Source organism: Oncorhynchus mykiss, chromosome 18 (genome assembly GCF_057628025.1).
Source record: "Oncorhynchus mykiss isolate SJ-2025 chromosome 18, ASM5762802v1, whole genome shotgun sequence".
NCBI lineage: Eukaryota > Metazoa > Chordata > Actinopteri > Salmoniformes > Salmonidae > Oncorhynchus > Oncorhynchus mykiss.
Window position 1 is genome coordinate 43521959 of NC_143039.1, and position 24256 is coordinate 43546214.

The window sequence follows — 24256 nt, forward strand, 5'->3', positions numbered from 1 at the left end:
TAGGGAAGGGGGTGATGGGGGTAGCTGCAAGCTATATGAAATTGTTTTAAGGTCATACCAAGGATCATTTAGGTATTTGATTTGGAATTTTACGATCCCTTTAAGTAGCCAACATATATAAGAAAAATAGTATTTTGCCTTACTGCTATTAGCACATACAAACACAACGAATAACAGATTCAGTAGAGAGTCTATCCACCCCCACACACAAAAAGATATTCTAAAAGGGAAGTTTGTTTGGAAGTGTATGCTATATCTAAGGCACTGTGTCTCAGTGCTAGAGGCGTCACTAGACACCCTGGTTCGAATCCAGGCTGTATCACAACCGGCCATGATTGGGAGTCCCATAGGGTGGCTCAATTGGCCCAGCGTCGTCCGGGTTTGGAGGGTGTCGGCCGTCATTGTAAATAAGAATTTGTTCTTAACTGACTTGCCTAGTTAAATAAAAGGTTAAATAATTTTAAATATAAATAAAAAAATATGCGATTTAAGAAAGATCAGGAAACATTTGTATTTAACCCCTTATTTTTGGCACTAAACAGTCTTAGCCTGAAGAGTGAGGGGGGGGGTTCCTACTAAGCTACACTACATGACCAGAAATATGTGGACACCTGCTTGTCAAACATCTCATTCCAAAATCATGAGCATTAATATGGAAGTTGGTCCCCCCTTGCTGCTATAACACTCTTATGGGAAGGCTTTCCACTAGATGTTGGGAACATTGCTGCTATAACACTCTTATGGGAAGGCTTTCCACTAGATGTTGGGAACATTGCAGCAGAGACTTGATTACATTCAGTCACAAAGGCATTAGTGAGGTTGGGCAATTCCAATTCATCCCAAAGGTGTTCGATGGGGGTTGAGGTCAGGGATCTGTGCAGGCCTTTGAAGTTCTTCCACACAGATAATTTTCTATAAGGACCGGACTTTGTGCACGGGAGCATTGTCATGCTGAAACAAAATTCTGTCACAAAGTTAGAAGCACAGTATCGTCTAGAATGTCATTGTATGCTGTAGCGTTATGATTTCCCTTCACTGGAACTAAGGGGCCTGAACCATGAAAAACAGCCCCAGAACATTATTCCTCCACCACCAAACTTACAGTTGGCACCATGTATTGGGGCAAGAAGCATTCTCTGAAATTATTTGTTGGCAAGGTGGCATCCTATGACGGTGCCACATTGAAAGTCACTAAACTCTTCAGAAGGCCATTCTACTGCCAATGTTTGTCTATGGCAATTGCATGTCTGTGTGCTCGATTTTACACATTTTTCTACTTGATTTGGAATTGTAAGACCCCTTGAAGTATCAAAGAAATATTAAAACAATTATTTAATTAAACATGTTATTAGCGCATTCAATAACTTTGATACACTACATGGAACAACAAATAGTCCCCCCCCCCAAAAAAAAATGTAAAGGAAGTTTGTTCTCAAGTGTCTGTTATACAGTGCATTCATAGACGAGACTATGGGGATATTTTTATATATGAACGCTTCCGCTCAGTGTTTGAGATCAATTGACAACCTTTACCATGGCACTTTGAGAGTTATTTTAAACTGCAAAACCCTTATGCACCACTTCACTTTGTATACAAGGGTTGGCTGGCCTTCTCTAGTCACTCGTAGGCTCAGTCACCGGTATACTTTTATTTACAAAGCCATTTTGAGTTTACTACCTTTTTATTTGGGGATTTTTATTGTTCAGAAATGTGGTGGGTACACTCTTCGTTCGCTGGACTTTATCCTGCTAACTGTTCCAAACGTCCAAACTGAATTTGGTGAAAGGGCTTTTATGAACTCTGCGCCATCGTCTTGGAACGCCTTACAAAATACTTTTAAACTGGAAGAACTTGTCCCGATTGGTATTTTTAAATCACTGATGAATGATCTTGAGACTGATTCCCTGACCGGTCAATGTTTTTAATTTGCTGTTTTTGATTTTGTTACACTCTTGTGAATTCTATGGTTTTTACTAGATTACTTGTCATTTTTCACGTTGTTTGTCTGTCATTTTTGTAATGACTTGGTGCTGCCTATCTTGGCCAGGACGCTCTTGAAAAAGAGATTTTAAATCTCAATGAGCCCTTCCTGGTTAAATAAAGGTTAAATAAATACATTCATAAATTATTCAGACACATTCACTGTTCACAAATGTTGTTACGATACAGCCTTAATCTAAAATTAATTTAAAAAATAACAAACAATACACACACACACACAGCATAATGACAAAGCAAAAACAGGTTTGAAAAAAAATGATAAGTTAATGTCACATTTGCATAACTATTTAGAGCCTTTACTCAGTACTTTGTTGAAGCACTTTTGGCAGTGATGACAGCCTAGAGTCTTGGGTATGATGCTACAAGCTTGGCACACCAGTATTTGGGACGTTTCTCCCATTCTTCTCTGCAGATCCTCTCAAGCGCTGTCAGGTTGGATGGGAAGCATCGCTGCACAGCTATTTTCAGGTCTCTCCGGAGATGTTTGATCTGATTCAAGTCCAGGCTCTGGCTGGGCAACTCTAGGACATTTAGAGACTTCAGAGTCACAAAGCCACTCCTGCGTTGTCTTGGTTGTGTGCTTAGGGACGTTGTCCTGCTGGAAGGTGAAACTTCACCCCAGTCTGAAGTACTGAGCGCTCTGGGGCAGGTTTTCATCAAGGATCTCTGTCCTTTGCTCAGTTCATCTTTCCCTCGATCCTGACTAGTCTCCTAGTCCTTGCTACTAAACATCCCCACAGCATGATTCTGCCACCACCATGCTTCACAGTAGGGATGCTGCCAGGTTTGCCTGGTTTCATCCAGACATGACCCTTGGCATTCAGGCCAAAGAGTTCAATCTTGTTTACACCAGACCAGAGAATCTAAGAGTCCATTAGGTGCATTTTGGCAAACTCCAAGCGGTCTGTCATGTGCCTTTAAATTTGTGGCGGCTTCTGTCTGGCCACTCTACCACAGTGGAGTGTTGCAGAGATGGGAGCACCTTCCAGAAGCACAACCATCTCCACAGAGGAACTCCGGAAGGATTGTCAGAGTGACCATCAGCTTCTTGGTAACCTTCATGACCAACGCCCTTCTCCACCGATTGCTCAGTTTGGCACTGCAGCCAGCTCCAGGAAAAGTCTTGGTGGATCCAAACTTATTCCATTTAAGAATGATGGAGGCCAGTGTTCTTAGGGACCTTCAGTGCTGCATACATTTTTTTGTTACCCTTCCCCAGATCTGTGCCTCGACACAATCCTGTCTCGGAGCTCTACGGACAATTCCTTCAACCTCATGGTTTGGTTTTTGCTCTGAAATGCACCGTCAATTATGGGACCTTATATAGACAGATGTGTGCCTTTCTAAATCATGTCCAATCAATTTAATTTACCACAGCTCGACTACAAGTTGTAGAAACATCTCAAGGATGCACAATGTTAACAGGATGCACCTGAGCTCAATTTTGAGTCTCAATTCAAATATACATTTAGAATAAGGTTGCAACGTAACAAAATGTGGAAAAAGTGAAGAGGCCTGAATACTTTGACTGCACCGTATATCTGAGTGATAGAGTATAAGAAAGATCAGAAAACAATTATTTATTTTTTATTACATGTACTTAACCCCTTATTTTTGGCAGTAAACAGTGTTATACACACACACACACACACTTATGCATATACACAGTTGAAGTCGGAAGTTTACATACACCTCAGCCAAATACATTTAAACTCAGTTTCACAATTCCTGACATTTAATCATAGTAAAAATGTTCTGTCTTGGGTCATTTAGGATCACCACCGTATTTTAAGACTGAAGTGTCAGAATAATAGTAGAGAGAATTATTTATTTCAGCTTTTATTTCTTTCATCACATTCCCAGTGAGTCAGAAGTTTACATACACTCAATTAGTATTTGGTAGCATTGCCTATAACCTCTTGGTGTTAGGGGGCAGTATTTTCATTTTTGGGGGAAAAAAACGTTCCCGTTTTAAATGGGATATTTTGTCAGGAAAAGATGCTAGAATATGCATATAATTGACAGCTTTGGATAGAAAACACTAACGTTTCCAAAACTGTAAAGACATTGTTTGTGAGTATAACAGAACTGATGTTGCAGGTAAACGCCTGAGAAAAATCCAATCCGGAAGTGCCCCAGGTTTTGAAAGCGCTGCGTTCCAATGACTGCCTATTCAGCTGTGAATGTACCATCAACGAACTTACACTTCCTACGTATTCCGCAAGGTGTCTACAGCATTGTGACGTAGTTTTACGCATTTCTGTTGAAGAATAGCCGTAGGCGGCCACATTGCGTAAGTGGTCACATGGTGGCTCCGAGAGAGATTCTTGAGAAAAATACAGAGGTAGCCATTACTCCAATCGGTCTTGGTGAAAAACGAATTGTCCCGACGGATATATTATCGAATAGATATTAGAAAAACACCTTGAGGATGGATTCTAAACAACGTTTGCCATGTTTCTGTTGATATTATGGAGCAAATTTTGAATATTTTTCGGCGTTGTGGTGACCGCAATTTCCGGGCGATTTCTCAACCAAACGTGAAGAACAAACGGAGCCATTTCGCCTACAAAAATAATATTTTGGGAAAAAACGAACTTTGGCTGTCTACCTGGGAGTCTCGTGAGTGAAAACATCCGAAGTTCATCAAAGGTAAACGATTTAATTTGATTGCTTTTCTGATTTCCGTGACAAGGTTGCCTGCTGCTAGCAAGGCATAATGCTATGCTAGGCTATGATAAACTTACACAAATGCTTGTCTAGCGTTGGCTGTAAAGCATATTTTGAAAATCTGAGATGACAGGGTGATTAACAAAAGGCTAAGCTGTGTTCCAATATATTTCACTTGTGATTATCATGAATAGGAATATTTTCTAGGAAGATTTATGTCCGTTGCGTTATGCTAATTAGTGTCAGATGATGACAATGGTCCCATTCGCGGGACGGGGTGTCACTACAGGTTAAATTGTTTCACTTGGGTCAAACGTTTACGGTAGCCTTCCAAAAGCTTCCCACAATAAGTTGGGTGAATTTTGGCCTATTCCTCCTGACAGAGCTGGTGTAACTGAGTCAAGTTTGTAGGCCTCCTGACTCGCACACACCTTTTCAGTTCTGCCCACAGATTTTCTATAGGATTGATGTCAGGGCTTTGTGATAGCCACTCCAATACCTTGACTTTGTTGTCCTTAAGCAATTTTGCCTCAACTTTGGAAGTATGCTTGGGGTCATTGACCATTTGGAAGACCCATTTGCGACCAAGCTTTAACTTCCTGACTAATGTCTTGAGATGTTGCTTCAATATATCCACATAATTTTCCTCCTCATGATGACATCTATTTTGTGAGGTGCACCAGTCCCTCCTGCAGCAAAGCATCCCCACAACATGATGCTGTCCCCACCGTGCTTCACGGTTGGGATGGTGTTCTTCAGCTTGCAAGCCTCCCCCTTTTTCCTCCAAACATAACGGTGGTCATTATGGCCAAACAGTTTTATTTTTGTTTCATCAGACCAGAGGACATTTCTCCAAAAAGTACAATCTTTGTCCCCATGTGTAATTGCAAACTGTATTTTGGCTTTTTTATGACAGTTTTGGAGCAGTGACTTTCTCCTTGCTGAGCGGCCTTTCAGGTTATGTTGATATGTTGACTCATTTTACTGTGGATATAGATACTTTTGTACCCGTTTCCACTAGCATCTTCACAGGGTCCTTTGCTGTTGTTCTGGAATTGATTTGCACTTTTCGCACCAAAGTACATTTCTCTAGGAGACAGAACGCGTCTCCTTCCTGAGCGGTATGACGGCTGCGTGGTCCCATCGTGTTTATAATTGCATACTATTGTTTCTACAGATGAACGTGGTACCTTCAGGAGTTTGGAAATCGCTCCCAAGTATGAACCAGACATGTGGAGGTCTACCACTTTTTTTCCTGAGTTCTTGGCTGATTTCTTTTGATTTTCCCATGATGACAAGCAAAAAGGCACTGATGTTGAAGGTAGGCCTTGAAATACATCCACAGGTACACCTCCAATTGACTCAATTGATGTCAATTAGCCTATCAGAAGCTTCTAAAGCCATGACGATATTTTCTGGAATTTTCCAAGCTGTTTAAAGGCAGTCAACTTAGTGAATGTAAACGTATGACCCACTGGAATGGTGATACAGTGAATTATAAGTGAAATAATCTGTAAACAATTGTTGGGAAAATTGCACAAAGTAGATGTCCTAACCGACTTGGAAAAACTATAGTTTGATAACAAGAAATTTGTGGAGTGGTTGAAAAACGAGTTTTAATGACTCCAACCTAAGTGTATGTAAACTTCCGACTACAACTGTATACAGTGCTTTGCGAAAGTATTCGGCCCCCTTGAACTTTGCGACCTTTTGCCACATTTCAAGCTTCAAACATAAAGATATAAAACTGTATTTTTTTGTGAAGAATCAACAACAAGTGGGACACAATCATGAAATGGAACGACATTTATTGGATGTTTCAAACTTTTTTAACAAATCAAAAACTGAAAAATTGGACGTGCAAAATTATTCAGCCCCTTTACTTTCAGTGCAGCAAACTCTCTCCAGAAGTTCAGTGAGGATCTCTGAATGATCCAATGTTGACCTAAATGACTAATGATGATAAATACAATCCACCTGTGTGTAATCAAGTCTCTGTATAAATGCACCTGCCCTGTGATAGTCTCAGAGGTCCGTTAAAAGCGCAGAGAGCATCATGAAGAACAAGGAACACACCAGGCAGGTCCGAGATACTGTTGTGAAGTAGTTTAAAGCCGGATTTGGATACAAAAAGATTTCCCAAGCTTTAAACATCCCAAGGAGCACTGCGCAAGCGATAATATTGAAATGGAAGGAGTATCAGACCACTGCAAATCTACCAAGACCTGGCCGTCCCTCTAAACTTTCAGCTCATACAAGGAGAAGACTGATCAGAGATGCAGCCAAGAGGCCAATGATCACTCTGGATGAACTGCAGAGATCTACAGCTGAGGTGGGAGACTCTGTCCATAGGACAACAATCAGTCGTATACTGCACAAATCTGGCCTTTATGGAAGAGTGGCAAGAAGATATCTCTTTATGGATATCTTAAAGATATCCATAAAAAGTGTCGTTTAAAGTTTGCCACAAGCCACCTGGGAGACACACCAAACATGTGGAAGAAGGTGCTCTGGTCAGATGAAACCAAAATTGAACTTTTTGGCAACAATGCAAAACGTTATGTTTGGCGTAAAAGCAACACAGCTCATCACCCTGAACACACCATCCCCACTGTCAAACATGGTGGTGGCAGCATCATGGTTTGGGCCTGCTTTTCTTCAGCAGGGACAGGGAAGATGGTTAAAATTGATGGGAAGATGGATGGAGCCAAATACAGGACCATTCTGGAAGAAAACCTGATGGAGTCTGCAAAAGACCTGAGACTGGGACGGAGATTTGTCTTCCAACAAGACAATGATCCAAAACATAAAGCAAAATCTACAATGGAATGGTTCAAAAATAAACATATCCAGGTGTTAGAATGGCCATGTCAAAGTCCATGCCTGAATCCAATCGAGAATCTGTGGAAAGAACTGAAAACTGCTGTTCACAAATGCTCTCCATCCAACCTCACTGAGCTCGAGCTGTTTTGCAAGGAGGAATAGGAAAAAATGTCAGTCTCTCGATGTGCAAAACTGACAGAGACATACCCCAAGCGACTTACAGCTGTAATTGCAGCAAAAGGTGGCGCTACAAAGTATTAACTTAAGGGGACTGAATAATTTTGCACGCCCAATTTTTCAGTTTTTGATTTGTTAAAAAAGTTTGAAATATCCAATAAATGTCGTTCCACTTCATGATTGTGTCCCACTTGTTGATTCTTCACAAAAAAATACAGTTATATATCTTTATGTTTGAAGCCTGAAATGTGGCAAAAGGTCGCAAAGTTCAAGGGGGCCGAATACTTTCGCAAGGCACTGTATGAAAGCTGGTGGTTCCTTTTAGCATGAGTCTTCAATATTCCCAGTTAAGAAGTTTTAGGTTTTAGTTATTATAGGACTATTTCTCTCTATACCATTTGTATTTCATATACCTTTGACTATTGGATGTTCTTATAGGTAATTTAGTATTGCCAGCCTAATCTCACGAGTTGATAGGCTTGAAGTCATGAACAGCGCTGTGCTTCAAGCATTGCGAAGAGCTGCTGGCAAACGCAGGAAAGTGCCGTTTGAATGAATGCTTACGAGCCTGCTGCTGCCTACCAGCGCTCAGTCAGACTGCTCTATCAAATATCAAATCATATACTTAATTATAATAAAATAAACACACAGAAATACAAGCCTTAGTTCATTAATATGGTCAAATCCGGAAACGATTATTCTTTCAGTGAAATCCGGAACCGTTACGTATTTTATTGAACGAGTGGCAACTCTAAGTCTAAATATTGCTGTAACATTAAACAACCTTCAATGTTGTGTCATAATCATGTAAAATTCTGGCAAATTAATTACGGTCTTTGTAAGGAAGAAATTATCTTCAAACAGTTCGCAATGAGCCAGGAGGCCCAAACTGCTGCATATATCCTGACTCTGCTTGCACTGAACGCAAGAGAAGTGACACAATTTAACCTGGTTAATATTGCCTGCTTAACATGAATTTAAATATGCAGGTTTAAAAAAATATACTTCTGTATATTGATTTTAAGAAAGGCATTGCTGTTCATGGTTAGGTACATTGGTGCAACGATTATGCTTTTTTCTAGAATGCGCTTTTGTTGAATTATCACCCGTTTGGAGTAAGTAGGCTGTGATTGATGATAAATTAACAGGCACCGCATTGACTATATGCAACGTAGGGCAAGCTAGTTAAACTAGTAATATCATCAATCATGTGTAGTTAACTAGTGATAATGTTAACATTGATTGTTTTTTTTTATAAGATAAGTTTAATGCTAGCTAGCACCTTACCTTGGCTCCTTGCTGCCTCCTCGTGGATTGCAATGTAATCGGTCATAATCGGCGTCCAAAAATGACGATTACCAATTGCTATGAAAACTTGAAATTGGTCCAAATTAATCGGCCATGTGGATATTATGCTAATAAGACTTCCATGGGTGTGCGGACATCCACTCTAGGGGGTTAAAGTAGTATCCTTTGCTAGCTTTTTAAAAACAAGTATTATATGCTTGCTTTATCTGTAGGAAAAATAATTTCTTGTCATAGAGATTCTCTTATCTTCTTGGTGGAAATGTGAGAAAGTCGGTCAAAATGTATAACATACACAGTCATACTGTCTACACATAGCGTATCCATTTACCTTGGGAAATCTTTGGAGAGTGGGTCCCACATTTTCTGATCTTGGCTATGAAACCAACTGAAAGTCTCCTCCAGCAACTGAAAGGACAGATATACTCAGTGAGTGATCTCTGTACATCATTAAGGGGAGTCAATAAGCAAACGTTCCACTAGAGAGACTTTCAGAGTTATTTTATGCAGTTTTATTAATTGAGGAAATTAATAAAACAGAAAATCTATTTTTTTAATACTAGTCTGAGTACATAGGCAAACAATAATGATTTAGCCAAGTATGGCCCCTAATAATGTCTATAGCATTAATGGAGGAAAGGTCTTTCTACTAACCTTCAGGTAGTGAGACCTGGCCAAACAGGTGGGACTCAGGCCCTCAGGGAGAGACTCCTCCTCCTTCAACCACTTCCTCATCACCATGACAACATCCTCATGGAATGATTTCTGATTGGTTGACAAAAGCAGGAAATAGATTTTTTTTATTTCACCTTTATTTAACCAGTTGAGAACAAGTTCTCATTTACAACTGCGACCTGGCCAAGATAAAGCAAAGCAGCGCGACAAAAACACAGAATTACAAACACAAATGTACAGTCAATAACACAATAGAAAAAGTCTATGTACAGTGTGTGCAAATGTAGTAAGATTAGGGAGGTAAGGCAATAAATAGGCCATAGAGGTGAAATAATTACAATTTAGCATTAACACTGGAGTGATAGATGTGCAGATGATGATGTGCAGGTAGAGATACTGGGGTGCAAAAGAAAAGGAAAAACGGTGTCAAGTTTAGGAGATGACAAATAATAAAACAATTTAAATGATAGGCATCCTATCAAATTCCATTGAGAGCATACGTCACTTAGCTAAAATGTGGTGTGGTTTGTGTGTGGTTTTACTTAATTCTCCGTACTAGCCAATGACTATAACGGCAATTCTAATCCAACCATTAACTCATTTATTGTTGTGTCTCTGGCCTGAGACGCTGGAAGTTCAATATGTAGCTAGATGTAGAAGGGTAATGTTAACGAGCTAACGTTGCCCATTAATGGAAGTTAGGCAAGCGAGTAAGCATTTTGGCCAGATAGCCTAGGACAACAAAAAAATGTAAAAAGGTGTGTACTGTATGACAGAGTTAGACCGTTTCTTCAACATGAAGGAGAGGAGGATGGCAATTTCTCTACAAGTAGAGAGTCCTGTTTTTCTACTTGCATGAACGTGCACACACACAAATCAGAACCATCGACAGCCACAGCTTATGCTGATTGACTAAATATTTTTGCTATCTTTTAGCTGTCAGTGTATTAGACTAAGCCGAGGTGATTTGATGATGTTGAAGTGGAAATGGTGCTGGAATAGTGGAGGCAGCTCCTGTTTTCTTTGTGACTTGCGGTAACTCTCCACGGTTCTAAATCAATAGTTGCTTAGTGGTCCGAAAATCTCGGAAATAGTAACTTGCTTGACCATGCTGTCTGCTACTGTACATGCAATATGCTTTGTGGACAGAGGTTGCTATACGGTTTTGTGCTAAAACAAAAAGGTGTGATTCTGCCACTGTCTTATTGTCTCGGCCTTTAAGCCTATATATCACAGTCGCAAGGCATATTAATTAACAGGTTATAGAGCAAACAACGCAATTATCACAACACACAGGATTCAATTTACTGTACTATTAGAGTGTCTATATGAGCTATAAGAGCATCTGCTAAATGACCAAAATGTAGACAGTGCCTTCAGACTATAAAAACAATGTGACTTATTCCACATAGTTGTTAAAACTCAAAATGGCTTAAATATATAATTATTTTCACCCACAATACCAAGTAAAAACGTTTATATAAATGTTTAAAAAATTCATTGAAAAGGAAATACACAAATATCCAATTTACATAAGTATTCACACCCAAGTCAATACTTTGTAGAGCACCTTTGGCAGCGATTACAGCGATGTCTTTTTGGGTAAGTCTCTAAGAGCTTTGCACACCTGGATTGTACAATACTTGACCATTATTATTTTAAAAAGTTGATTGCTGATCACCACTATACATCCATTTAAGTCTTGCCATAGATTTTAAAGCAGATTTAAGTCAAAACTAACTAGGCCACGCATGAACATTCAAAGTAAAGCAACTTCAGAGTAGATTTGGCCTTGTGTTTTATGAACCAGGTTTTCTAGGATTTTACCTGCGCTTCTAGCTGTACTCAGTTTATTTTTATCCTGAAGAAGAAAAAAACTCTAGTCCAACACCGATGACAAGCCCATAACATGATGCAGCCACCACCATGCTTGAAAATATGAAGAGTAGTACTCAGTGATGTGTTGTTGGATTTGCCCCAAACAAAACGCTTTGTATTCAGGAAAAAAAAGTACATTTCTATGCAATCTTTTTTGCAGTATTACTTTAGTGCGTTGTTGCAAACAGGATGCATGTTTTGAGATATTTGTATTCTATTTTATTTTATGCATTCTATACATAAAATATTACTTTATTTTGTTATTATTGTGAAGTAACTACAGTGTTGGTGATCCATCCTCAGTTCTATCACAGCCATTAAACTTTGTTTTAAAGTCACCATTGGCCTCATGGCAAAATCCTTGAGCAGTTTCCTTCCTCTCTGGTAACCGAGTTAGGAATAATAATGTTTCCACCATCGTTTCCTATGACCGAAAAGAGCTTCTGGACATCAGAACAGCGATTTCTCACCTCAAACAGGATGATGATTTTTTATTTAATGAGTCGGACGTGAACGATAAACTGCTCTTCCCCGGACCATGCCCAAATCCCCATCATGTACCACCACAAACCGATGCTGGCACCAAGGCCACACTCAACGAGCTGTATAGGGTCATAAACAAATAAGAAAATGCTCATCCAGAGGCAGTGCTCCTCGTGCCAGACTTTAATACTGAAATCCCCTTTACCTAATTTCTACCAGCAAGTCGAACCTCCTGATTCCTGCTTCCAAGAGTACCAGTGACGCGCTCAATATGGAAGTGTTCAGATGAAGCGGATGCACAAACATTCCTTCAAACATGCTGCTGCTACTCTATTATATATGCATAGTTACTTCACCCCTGCCTACATGTACATATTATCTCAAGTACCTCGACTAAATCGTACTCCGGAACATTAACTCGGTACCTTGTTATTTTATTGGTAGCATTTCTCCTTTCGTTTTTTTTTTATTACTCTGTATTGTTGATTAAGGGCTCATAAGTAAACATTTCACAGTAAGGTCTACACTGGTTGTATTCGGGGCATGTGACAAATGGCATTTTATTTGAAATTCAGCGTCTGCTTTTTAAAATTTCTAACAACTGACGCGTTCTGACTCCTAAACTTGAAATATTGTTTATCATCACGTATCCTATGGAAATGAAGAGTGCCATAGTGTGGTTTCTACACCAGAAATGAATGGTTATCTGTAGAAGGAATGTATATGGTGGAGGCAATTAAGCTTGGAATGTACTGAAAAAAAAGGAAAGGTAATCACATGGTTTCAGTCAGTCACTGATAAGGATGGAGAGACATGGATTAGTGAGGAATGGGGGCTGAGGTCAGGTCAGATTAAGGGAGAAGGAACAGTTTACTGCCCGCATCACTTAACTTCCTGCCTAGCAATAAAGTAATGTTTAGAGGGAAGGAGGAGACGGCACCCAAATTGGGGTATATTTACACACTTGTGCTGGTGAAAACATGTCTTTGTCTGATCAGCTGTCTGACCCTTTGGGGGAATACATTTGGTTTGAGCTTTAACAATCGTCCGTGAGTTTTTACTCGGTTAATTTAAAACATAACACCTCGGTCTTTGTGGTTGAATCTGTGCTTTAAATTCACTACTCGATTGAGAGACCTTACAGATGTGTGTGGGGTAAAATCATGTTAACCACTATTATTGAACACGGAATGAGTCCATGCAACTTATGTGATTTGTTAAGCACATTTTTACTCCTGAACTTATTTAGGCTTGCAATAACAAAGTCAATACTTATTGACTCAAAACATTTCAGCTTTTAATTCTTTAATCATTTCTAGAGTTTTCTACAAACAAAATTCCACTTTGACATTATGTGGATTTGTGTGTAGATTAGTGACACAAAAGCTCTATTTAATAAATGGTAAATTCGGGCTAACAACAAAATGTGGAAAAAGTAAAGGAGTGTGAAAACTTTCTGAAGGCTCTGACTGTAGAAAGTGACCAGAATGTGGTCTGAAAAGACATACATGATTCACAGTAGAATATTGATGCCCTGAGAGCAAAATAGACCACCTCTAAATAGTTTTCATGTGGCATAATTCAAAAGTTTAAAAAGGACTGAGGTATCTCACCAGTGAAGTGTACTGGTGCCCTTCAAATTTTTGACCCACGGCATGTAGGTCGCAGATGGGCTGGTGTTTGTCCCTGAAAGCATCTGGTTCTGTGGATTCCTCACACTACAGGGGGAAGAAACAGCATAGTACATGTAGACTGCTGTCAGAGGGTCCGTGTTGAGGGATATACAATAGATAAGACAGTCTAAACATTTTAGTTGTTTTTGGATACAGAGCAAAACCATGTTGCGAAAGTGAGAGATTAAGTCTGACTCGTGACTACTTGATGTCTCTACTATGATGGAGGCAGTCCGTACCTCCCTGCAGGTGATCAGGTGCTGGGCAGAGGAGTCAGAAAGGAGGTTGGCCAGCACCTTCTCTAGCCCCGCCCTCAGCCTGTCCTTCAGCTCACCCTTCCAGGAGCTGGGCTGTGATTGGCTGCAGGGTGTACAGGAGTACACTACGCTCTCTGACAGGCTGGACATTATCTCATATAGGTCATCTGACAGACAGAAGAGAGGAAGAATTTCAATGTCATGGAATGGATTTATAGTGAGAGAGTTGTTCTGATCCCTCAAGTTAGGGCCTATATTTTGATTAAGGTGGCATCTTCCCCTACATCCTGTTAACAGCAGTGGTCACCCCTTTGCCTGGAGAGCTACCCTCTTGCAGGATTTTGTTGCAGCCCTTATCTCTAAAACACCTGATTCTGGGTCAAGTGTGTGTGACAGCTGGATCAGGTGTGTGTGTGTAGGGCTGAAGCAAAAGACTGCATACCAACCAGAAACCCTCTAAGATGAGTGTTGGCCACCCCTGCTGTACATCCCCTTGATAAAGACAGTCCTGAGGCAGAAATATTAGTCCCACTCACCAGAGAGTCCTTCACATTTAGAATGTACCCAGTGGCTACACCTGGAGCACTCCATCATCTGGCTGTTGTGGTCGTTCTCCTCGTAACACTTGGAGCAGATAGTGCAGAAGTTCCCTTGTAAAACAAAATCAGATGTACTACAGTAATCAATGGTTAAATTATACAAATACATGACCAGAAGGTCCTGACAAAGTATCAGTCCAGCTATACAACTGCTCTCATCCCGGTCTTCTTGGACTGTTCCTGGAGTTTGTCTATACCGTCAGGGCATGAAATTAACACCCACCAGCTTGCGGGTCGATTTTGTCATTGGCAGGTAAGATGTCTATATCACCAGCCATGTTGGCGGCTGGTCAGGGCTCAACAGCGCAAGCATTTCAGGACACATTTGTAAATAAAAATAGTCCAGTATGATCACATTTATAGTAAAATAAATGCTGCTAGGTGATTATTCTATATTTTTTCCATAGCTGGTAAAATTATCGCACACAGTCAAAGGACTACGAATCCTATATAACCTATACCACCTGGTGCTGCAACCCCGCCTGGCTGGGGGGCTGTGCGCACGTGAAGAGCTGAGTGAAAGATTCATTTTTAGAAACGCTGTTGCCTGGCATAAAAGTTGTTCTAATTTACTTGAAATGAAAGTCTAATGAAGTGTTTCTTGGAAATGTACAATGTTTTTTTCACAAGCTAGGTTGTTTTTCAATGTTTGAGTTTCAACTGCTTGGGAAGAGAAGGCAGCGATTCTACTAGCCAGACTCAATCTCACCAGGTACGAACAAGTCACATTACCATGGTAACATTAAAGGGCCAGGTGAACATTTTTGTCTCATCTGTAATATTCTGGTTAATACCACATCACGTCTTACTAGTAATACACAGATTGTAATGTTTCGCTGAGGTCCTACCTTTGAGGTGGAGGGTGCTGCAGTCGGGACAGAGGTCCTGCTCGTGGTTCCAGGCCATGTCCCAGGTCTTCCCTGGGGTCACTCCACAGCTCTTACACCGGATACACGTCATACACACCTGGGACGGGGGCAGGTAGCCCAAAGGTTAGAGAGATGGACAAGTATCCGGAAGGTCGCTGGTTCAAGTCCAGGGTAGGGCGAAGAAAAGTGGGAACTGAATTGGCTAAGAACTGAGGGTTGCTGGTTTCAGATCATTACTAGCATATCCACCATTGTTGTGCCCTTGAGCAAGGTACTTCATTCCAAAGAAATCCTAGCCCAGAAGCTAGGATATGCATATAATTGGCATATTTGGATAGAAAACTCTAAAGTTTCCAAAACTGTTCAAATAATATCTGTGAGTATAACAGAACTGATACAGCAGGCAAAAACTTGAGAAAAAAATCTCACTTCCTGGGTGGATTTATTTTTGTAGTTTTCTATTGAATGCCATTACAGTATCCATTGACTTAGGACTCAAATTGCACTTCTTATGCCTTCCACTAGATGTCAACAGTCTTTAGAAATTGTTTCAGGCTTGTATTCTGAAAAATGAGGGACCAGTCAGAATGAGTGGACCATTCACTGTCCCAGAGGTTTTTCATGCGCGCAACCGAGAGCACGCCTTTCTTGTTTTCCTTTTATATTGACGAAGCTTTTGTCCGGTTGAAATGTCATTGATTATTATGACTAAAAACAACCTGAGGATTGATTCTAAATATCGTTTGACACTTTTCTACGAACTTTACTGATACTTTTCAGATTTTTCGTCTGTCTGTTGTGACTGCCTTTGAGCCTGTGGATTACTGAACAAAATGCAAACAAAAATAGGTTTTTGGATATAAAGAGGCACGTTATCAAACAAAACAAACATTTGAGTAAATGGGAGTCCTGTGAGTGCAACCATATGAAGATCAAAGGTATGTGATTAATTTTATCACTATTTCTGACTTGTGTAACTCCTCTACTTGGCTGGTAACTGTTTGTAATGATTTGTCTGCTGGGCGCTGTTCTCAGATAATCGCATGGTATGCTTTCGGCGTAAGGCCTTTTTGAAATCTGACACTGTGGTTGGATTAAGAAGAAGTTAATCTTTAAACCGATGTATAACACTTGTATGTTTTATGAATTTTTATGAGTATTTCTGTTTTGAATTTGGCGCTCTGCAATTTCACTGGATGTTGGCCAGGTGGGACGGTAGCGTCACACACACCATGGAGAGGTTAAAAACATGGTCGTAAATCGGAATGGGGATTAGAGAGAAGAAAAAGTTAAACAGAAATATAAATAATACATTCCTGGTACTTACCCAGGGCATGTTACAGTTGATGGGCTTTGGGTAGGTGGGTCCCAGACATGAGGGGTGGTAGCAGTTCTGACACCTCCTGCACTGCAACACAGGCTAAAGGAAGAAACAGTACATTTAAAATGTGAAAGTTGGGGTGAAAACACTACCAAATCTCAATTCACTTTTGAGGATCCTGCTGAAATGCACACCTTGTTGTTCTTGTGCTTGCGGCCGCACACATGGCAGAACTTGCAGCGGCGGCAGCACCAGTTCTCTTTGTTCTCCTCCTGGGGTCGCTCTTCAGGCCAGAGGCAGAAGCTGTGGAAGGGCTCGCAGCACACCTGGCAGTAGATCATCTGAGGGGAGGTGGTAAGGCAGAAGGCAGTCAGCATCAGGAGAACACATATTGCACAAAACCTACTGTTTTCCAGATAACCCAGGGTAGCTCTTCATTAAGCCTACGCAGCCTCCTAGTTTTCCTCAAAACAGTAATACTTATCTACAATGAAATTTAATTATTCTAATGATAATATGGCAAACACCAGGACAGAATATTCTGTAAATGCATTTCCACAGTTACCTCATGGTGTCCTTTGCTGGCACAGAGCAGGCAGACAGGATGAGGGGTGACTGGGATGGAGGTGAGGATACTCAGACCGCCCATCAACCACACGTTCTGGACGGCACAGTCCTCCTGGGAGAAAGACGAGAGAAAGAAACACAATAATGGTGTGACTTAATGAATGTTTGTATGGGAGGGAGATAGAGAGCAAGTACTCTATTTAATGAAATGCTATACCACTATACTGCTTTGGCAATATTTACAAATGGTATTTCAAACCAATAAAATAATCTGAATGAGAGAGACCCTCACCTTAAAGTCTACGCGGATCCTGTGCGTCCCGGTCTTCAAGTGGCCCTTTTGGGGGAGTCCGTTGATTAGCGTGGCGAGGATGTTAGTTGGTGTGTGTTCTGCAGCATTCTGGGAACGAAGGACATAGTGGGGATCAATTCTGGGATTATGTTGCAGCACAGCCTCTTTAACAATAGTCTCCTCCTCTTCCTGTGAAGACTCCTTCTCCTCTGGCTCCTCCTCCTCCTCCTGCATGACCGACTGCACCACACATTGGGGCAACCGTTGCAGCTGCACCTGCAGTCGCCACTGTAACCGCAACGGTGGGATCCTGGGTGGGCACGGCTCGCTGGGGCTCCTTGTTATGTGGCTCTCTGTGACCAGCAGCCCTGGATGGTGCTCCTCTGAGTTGCTCCCCTGTGCATGTGAAGGGGGGGAATGCTTAAGCAAAAGAGGGGGGACCAGCGTTACAGCACGACCACGGTCACATGCTAGGTGGCGGGTAGCGTCAGCAAGGTAGAGGAAAGAGGAGTGCCACCAAAACTACCTTTGGCTTTGAGAGAAAAGTCTAGCTAGGAGAAGTGAAGGAGAGGAGGTAAGAGAGGGTTAGATAAGCTAATCATTGTTAAAGCATGCCTAGTCAAAGCAGAAACAAAGAAAGAAAGAGGACCCATTACCACAGTAGTTAACTGTGAGAGGAGGTAAAAGGGTTAGATAAGCAAATCATTGTTAAAACATGCCTAGTCAAACCAGAAAGAAAGAAAGAGGACCCATTACCACAGTAGTTAACTGTGAGGAGGTAGAGGGTTAGATAAGCTAATCATTGTTAAAGCATGCCTAGTCAAACCAGAAAGAAAGAAAGAGGACCCATTACCACAGTAGTTAACTGTGAGAGGAGGTAAGAGAGGGTTAGATAAGTTAATCATTGTTAAAGCATGCCTAGTCAAACCAGAAAGAGGACCCATTACCCACAGTAAACTGTGAGTGGGTGAGAGTGAGCGAGATCATGCCTGTCAAAAGAAACATTGAGTCACGGCATCTTTGGATTCCAGATGATTAAATTCCAGAAAAAATTAAGCAAGATTGCAGAGGATCCAGAGGTTTTTGAATGAAGGTATAATGCATGCGTCGGCGATTAATGTGAAAGCTTTTCCCAACATCAGACATTTAAAGCTTCAGCACCAAAAAGAAGGGGACCACACTAGAAAATAAACAGTGCATTTTGATGGAAGTGGTTATTGGAGCTGCTCACTCCTGCACACAGAGGACGAAGTTAGAGTGTGAGAGACTGATCAGTTAATCAGTTAATCTACTCACTCATTTAAATGTGAGTGAGTAATGTCAGGCAGAGACAGTTCTACGGGTAATTACCTTGTCGACTCTGCGTCGGCCCAGCAGTCCTTTGGGTGGCCCAGGTCTGCGGTGCCTTACAACTTCACTGGGCACTGGGCCCTCCTCTGGAGCTAGGAGATCAGAGGGAGCAGCATCAGTCAGGGAGCAAATGGGTTTTAAAACATAACAAACTCTCTACTCAAACCAATACCCTGAAACCACTCAATGGTATTTTGGCATTTCTGACCTGCAAGTCTATCCTCAAAACACAGTCATCCTCAATCTCAAATCACTATGGTCCCTAACATCCACCCCATTTCTTCTGATCTGCCTGGCTAATGGCTATAAATCCTTCAACTATCTGTCAAATCACTCAATTTCAAAGATGGAGTTCAATGGATCGTGTTGTGGTGCAACTCAAAAGGTGAGGCACAAATATGCATTGACCTATATTTTCATCATACACTAAGGCTCCTATCCCTGTGTACGGCATTACCTTGGTTGCTTGGGGCGACAGGATTCTTTACAGGACTCTTGACTGCTGCTTCTCCGCCCATGTCCTCGTCCGAGTCGGACTTCAGCAGGCTGCTGTAGGAGCGAGGTGTCACGTTCCGCCTTGGCTGCTTTCTGGTGGAAAGGCTCAGGCAGTCTCCAGGGGTTGCTGGGTCCAACCCCTCCTCTGCCTCTCCCTCCTCCCAGGACACCGACCCCTCGTCATCATTGGACTTAAACACATTGGCTGATGACCTGCGTCGCCGCCTTGAAAGGACTGCACAACAAATTGAAGCCCAATGGTAACACTGAAATCATTGGTTGAATTTTTGGGCCATGAGGCAGACCACCGTGTTGGTGTAGTTTTCAGTTAAAGGTGTCAATGTAATTGGTAATAACAGCAAAAACACACAAGTGGCTTGTAGTCATTAGTAATTGATCCACTGGCTTCCAGTTGCTGTCTTCAAGACCCTGGTGCTTGCCAATGGAGCAGCCATGGGAACTGGCCCTCCTTACCTTCAGGCTATGCTCAAACCCTACATCCCAACCCATGCACTACGTTCCTCCACCTATAGCAGGGCAGCTCCCGCTCAGCCCAGTCAAAGCTCTTCTCTTTCCTAGCACCCCAATGGTGGAACACGCTTCCCCTTAAAGTCAGGACAGCGGTGTCCCTGCCAATCTCCCGAAATCATCCTGCCTCTTTGAAGAGTACATTACATTTTTTTTAAAGAGCCTGCATCCCGAAAAAAGGCAATTGGCTTGTCCTACTAACACTGACTTTGCTGATAAATACGTTGATGAAAAATGTACTTGATACGATTGTGATGTTGTCGTCTCACCCCTCTATCTTAAGATAAATGCACCAATTGTAAGATGCCCTGGACAAGAGTCTGCTAAATGACTCAAATGTAAAATTATATAAATACAGATGTATTAAACATAACTCCAACAAACCTGTGAATGCCTTCATGCCACGCTTTACTTTCCTCGCCTCAATCCGAACACATCGCTTTAACCTGGTGGCACAGGGAAATATTTATTATCATTTTAAAATGGGTATCATGTTCAATTTGTACACAAAACAACCAAGAAAAAATACAGTGTGTGTTTGTCCATGAGTAGATTAATAATAGTGGATGAAAAGTAGGAGCACTTACACACAGCACTGGCGTCTGGTGTTTGGCCCTCCAAACTTGGGCTTGTCCAGGCAGTTGAAGCAGGTGCCGCAGTCGCCCTCATGGAGGCAGCCCTGGCAGGACCCACAGCGGGTGGCACGACCCCCAGGACCAACCTCGTTATAGTTCCGCTTTAACTTGCGCTGCTTGCTGTACTTGTGCTTCTGTCTTGTCCTCTTGTGCTCCTGAGTGTGCTCGATTTCCTGATCAGAGGGGTCATCAGCAATGTCTAAAAACAAAGAGAGCATGAGAGAGCGAGATGAAAAAATGATTTGTTAACATAGGTGACTGAGCTAAGGTCAATACCTGAAATCGACAGAAAGCTAAACACCAGAAAAAGAAAACAAGTGGTAACTACAGTTCTTAGCAGTGTGCTTCATAAACATAAAGGTTACCTTCTACAGCTGGTGAGGTGGTGATGCCCTCTCTCTCATGGAGGGGCAGAGCGCTAAGCCTGGGGATATCGTCAGGCACCATGGCACGGGGTTGCCCCAACGCCACCGCTGCTGCCCGACAGACATGCTTGATGCGTGGACCACCAAGGAGCTGGTCCTATGGGAACAGGATTATGTGGGGAACACGGTCATAAATTAAACTATTACAATGAAACTCCACTCTAAAGACAGACACCAAATTGCAGCCACCGCACAAATGGCCTAAGCATTTTCAAGAGAAACCCTAGACAGGCCACTAACAAAACACTGTACTACAAACATCAACAATACAGAAATGTTAAACCACAACATCTAAAAACAGAGAGGAAAGAAAAGAGATGGACACAGACAAAGACAAAAACACAAACATAGCCAGGGTCAGGAAACAGGGGCTCACCTGAGCAGAGCCTCCTATCCTCCTCCCCCCTCCAACTCTTAAATCTCTGGGACTGAGTTTTACAGATCCAGACAGGAGCTGAAAGAAACAAGGGTATAAAAGTGAAATTTTATTAATGAAACCGCCTAATAATTTAAATTGGTTTTAATCCAACAAATCTATGCCAAATTCATACACTGTAAGCCGACATTCAACTGTTACCAACAGCCCTGCTAATTCAGGGTAAATCAATGGTAGCGTCCAAAATGGAACCCTATTCCCTATGTTGTGCACTACTTTTAACCAAACCCCCTAGGGCACACCATAGGGAAGTGTGCGCCATTTGGGATGCAGACAGGGTCAATCAAGGTCACCGATTCTGACCTGTGATGACTTCATCGGCCTTTGCTGGTCAATCTTCACCAGCTGCAGCTTGGCTCTCTTCAGCTGGTCGATCTTAATGAGCTGAACTTTGGCCCTCTTCAGCAGATGGAACATCCTCTTGTTGGTGCCGGTGAGGTTGATACGATGGCTGGTGCCCCCCTGTTCCACCACCACCCCATCATCACCCCCATTAGGCTGGCTCACTCCTTTGTAAACTCCTTCAGGAGCGGACTCTGCCCCTGGGGAGAAGAATCAGTCAACTGTCACTAACTTACAAAAGGCTGACTGTGTCAAACTTGAGACAGCCTGTATGTCAAATTGTATTTGTCACATGCGCCAAATACAACAGGTTACCTTACCGTGAAATGCTTACTTACAAGCCCTTAACCAACAATGAAGTTGAAGAAATAGAGCTAAGAAAATATTTAAGAAATAAATAAAAAAGTTACAAGAAAATTATATAACAATAATAAGGCAATATACGGCAGCGAGTCAATGTGCAGGGGTACAAGTGAGTCAAGGTACTTTTTGGGAGGCCTTCTTCTGACACCTCTTAATATATACAGTGGGGCAAAAAAGTATTTAGTCAGCCACCAATTGTGCAAGTTCTCCCACTTAAAAAGATGAGGCCTGTAATTTTCATCATAGGTACACTTCAACTATGACAGACAAAATGAGAAAAAAAATCCAGAAAATCACATTGTAGGATTTTTAATGAAAATGATGGTGGAAAATAAGTATTTGGTCACCTACAAACAAGCAAGATTTCTGGCTCTCACAGACCTGTAACTTCGTCTTTAAGAGGCTCCTTTGTCCTCCACTCGTTACCTGCATTAATGGCATTTGTTTGAACTTGTTATCAGTATAAAAGACACCTGTCCACAACCTCAAACAGTCACACTCCAAACTCCACTATGGCCAAGACCAAAGAGCTGTCAAAGGACACCAGAAACAAAATTGTAGACCTGCACCAGGCTGGGAAGACTGAATCTGCAATAGGTAAGCAGCTTGGTTTGAAGAAATCAACTGTGGGAGCAATTATTAGGAAATGGAAGACATACAAGACCACTGATAATCTCCCTCGATCTGGGGCTCCACGCAAGATCTCACCCCGTGGGGTCAAAATGATCACAAGAACGGTGAGCAAAAATCCCAGAACCACACGGGGGGACCTAGTGAATGACCTGCAGAGAGCTGGGACCAAAGTAACAAAGCCTACCATCAGTAACACACTACGCCGCCAGGGACTCAAATCTTGCAGTGCCAGACGTGTCCCCCTGCTTAAGCCAGTACATGTCCAGGCCCGTCTGAAGTTTGCTAGAGAGCATTTGGATGATCCAGAAGAAAATTGGGAGAATGTCATATGGTCAGATGAAACCAAAATATAACTTTTTGGTAAAAACTCAACTAGTCGTGTTTGGAGGACAAAGAATGCTGAGTTGCATCCAAAGAACACCATACCTACTGTGAAGCATGGGGGTGGAAACATCATGCTTTGGGGCTGTTTTTCTGCAAAGGGACAAGGACGACTGATCCGTGTAAAGGAAAGAATGAATGGGGCCATGTATCGTGAGATTTTGAGTGAAAACCTCCTTCAATCAGCAAGGGCATTGAAGATGAAACGTGGCTGGGTCTTTCAGCATGACAATGATCCCAAACACACCGCCCGGGCAACAAAGGAGTGGCTTCGTAAGAAGCATTTCAAGGTCCTGGAGTGGCCTAGCCAGTGTCCAGATCTCAACCCCATAAAAAAATCTTTGGAGGGAGTTGAAAGTCCGTGTTGCCCAGTAACAGCCCCAAAACATCACTGCTCAAGAGGAGATCTGCATGGAGGAATGGGCCAAAATACCAGCAACGTTTGACCTCTGTCATTGCCAACAAAGGGTATATAACAAAGTATTGAGATAAACTTTTGTTATTGACCAAATACTTATTTTCCACCATAAGTTGCAAATAAATTCATTAACAATCCTACAATGTGATTTTCTGGATTTTTTTTTCTCATTTTGTCTGTCATAGTTGAAGTGTACCTATGATGAGATATATATATAGGTCTTGGATGTGAGGAAGCTTGGCGGCAGTGATGTACTGAGCAGTACGCACTACCCTCTGTAGTGCCTTATGGTCAGATGCCGAGCAGTTCCCATACGAGGCAGTGATACAACCCGTCAGGATGCTCTTGATGGTGCAGCTGTAGAACTTTTTGAGGATCAGGGGACCCATGTCAAATCTTTTCAGCCTCCCGAGGGAGAAAAGATGCTGCCGTACCCTCGTCACAACTGTCTTGGTGTGTTTTGACCATGATAGTTTGTTGGTGATTTGGACACCAAGGAACTTGAAACTCTCGACCCGCTCCACTTCAGCCAATGTTAATGGGGGCCTGTTCGGCCCTCTTTTTCCTATAGTCCACAATCAGCTAATTTGTCTTGCTCACATTGAGGGAGAGGTTGTTGTCCTGGCACCACACTGCCAGGTCTCCTCCCTATAGGCTGT

The 24256-nt window shown here is 41.9% G+C and overlaps 1 protein-coding gene across 2 annotated transcripts in view; it reads right to left on the reverse strand.

Moving 5' to 3' along the window:
- Window positions 1-24256, reverse strand: part of LOC110496098 (histone-lysine N-methyltransferase 2B) — a 67351-nt gene that overhangs the window by 24733 nt on the left and 18362 nt on the right. Inside the window, exons 4-20 of one of the 2 annotated variants that reach the window (XM_021571792.3) lie at window positions 21764-22002; window positions 21401-21478; window positions 20965-21121; window positions 20552-20798; window positions 20349-20410; window positions 19399-19671; window positions 18942-19033; window positions 17592-17699; window positions 17298-17411; window positions 16927-17073; window positions 16739-16831; window positions 15391-15508; window positions 14480-14593; window positions 13926-14110; window positions 13627-13731; window positions 9632-9742; window positions 9309-9385 (exon numbers count right to left, since the gene is read on the reverse strand). In XM_021571792.3, coding sequence (XP_021427467.3) covers window positions 9309-9385; window positions 9632-9742; window positions 13627-13731; window positions 13926-14110; window positions 14480-14593; window positions 15391-15508; window positions 16739-16831; window positions 16927-17073; window positions 17298-17411; window positions 17592-17699; window positions 18942-19033; window positions 19399-19671; window positions 20349-20410; window positions 20552-20798; window positions 20965-21121; window positions 21401-21478; window positions 21764-22002 — 2320 coding nt within the window. Of the gene's footprint in view, window positions 1-9308; window positions 9386-9631; window positions 9743-13626; window positions 13732-13925; window positions 14111-14479; window positions 14594-15390; window positions 15509-16738; window positions 16832-16926; window positions 17074-17297; window positions 17412-17591; window positions 17988-18941; window positions 19034-19398; window positions 19672-20348; window positions 20411-20551; window positions 20799-20964; window positions 21122-21400; window positions 21479-21763; window positions 22003-24256 lie in introns of both variants that reach the window. The other variant, XM_021571791.3, reaches the window with a different exon arrangement.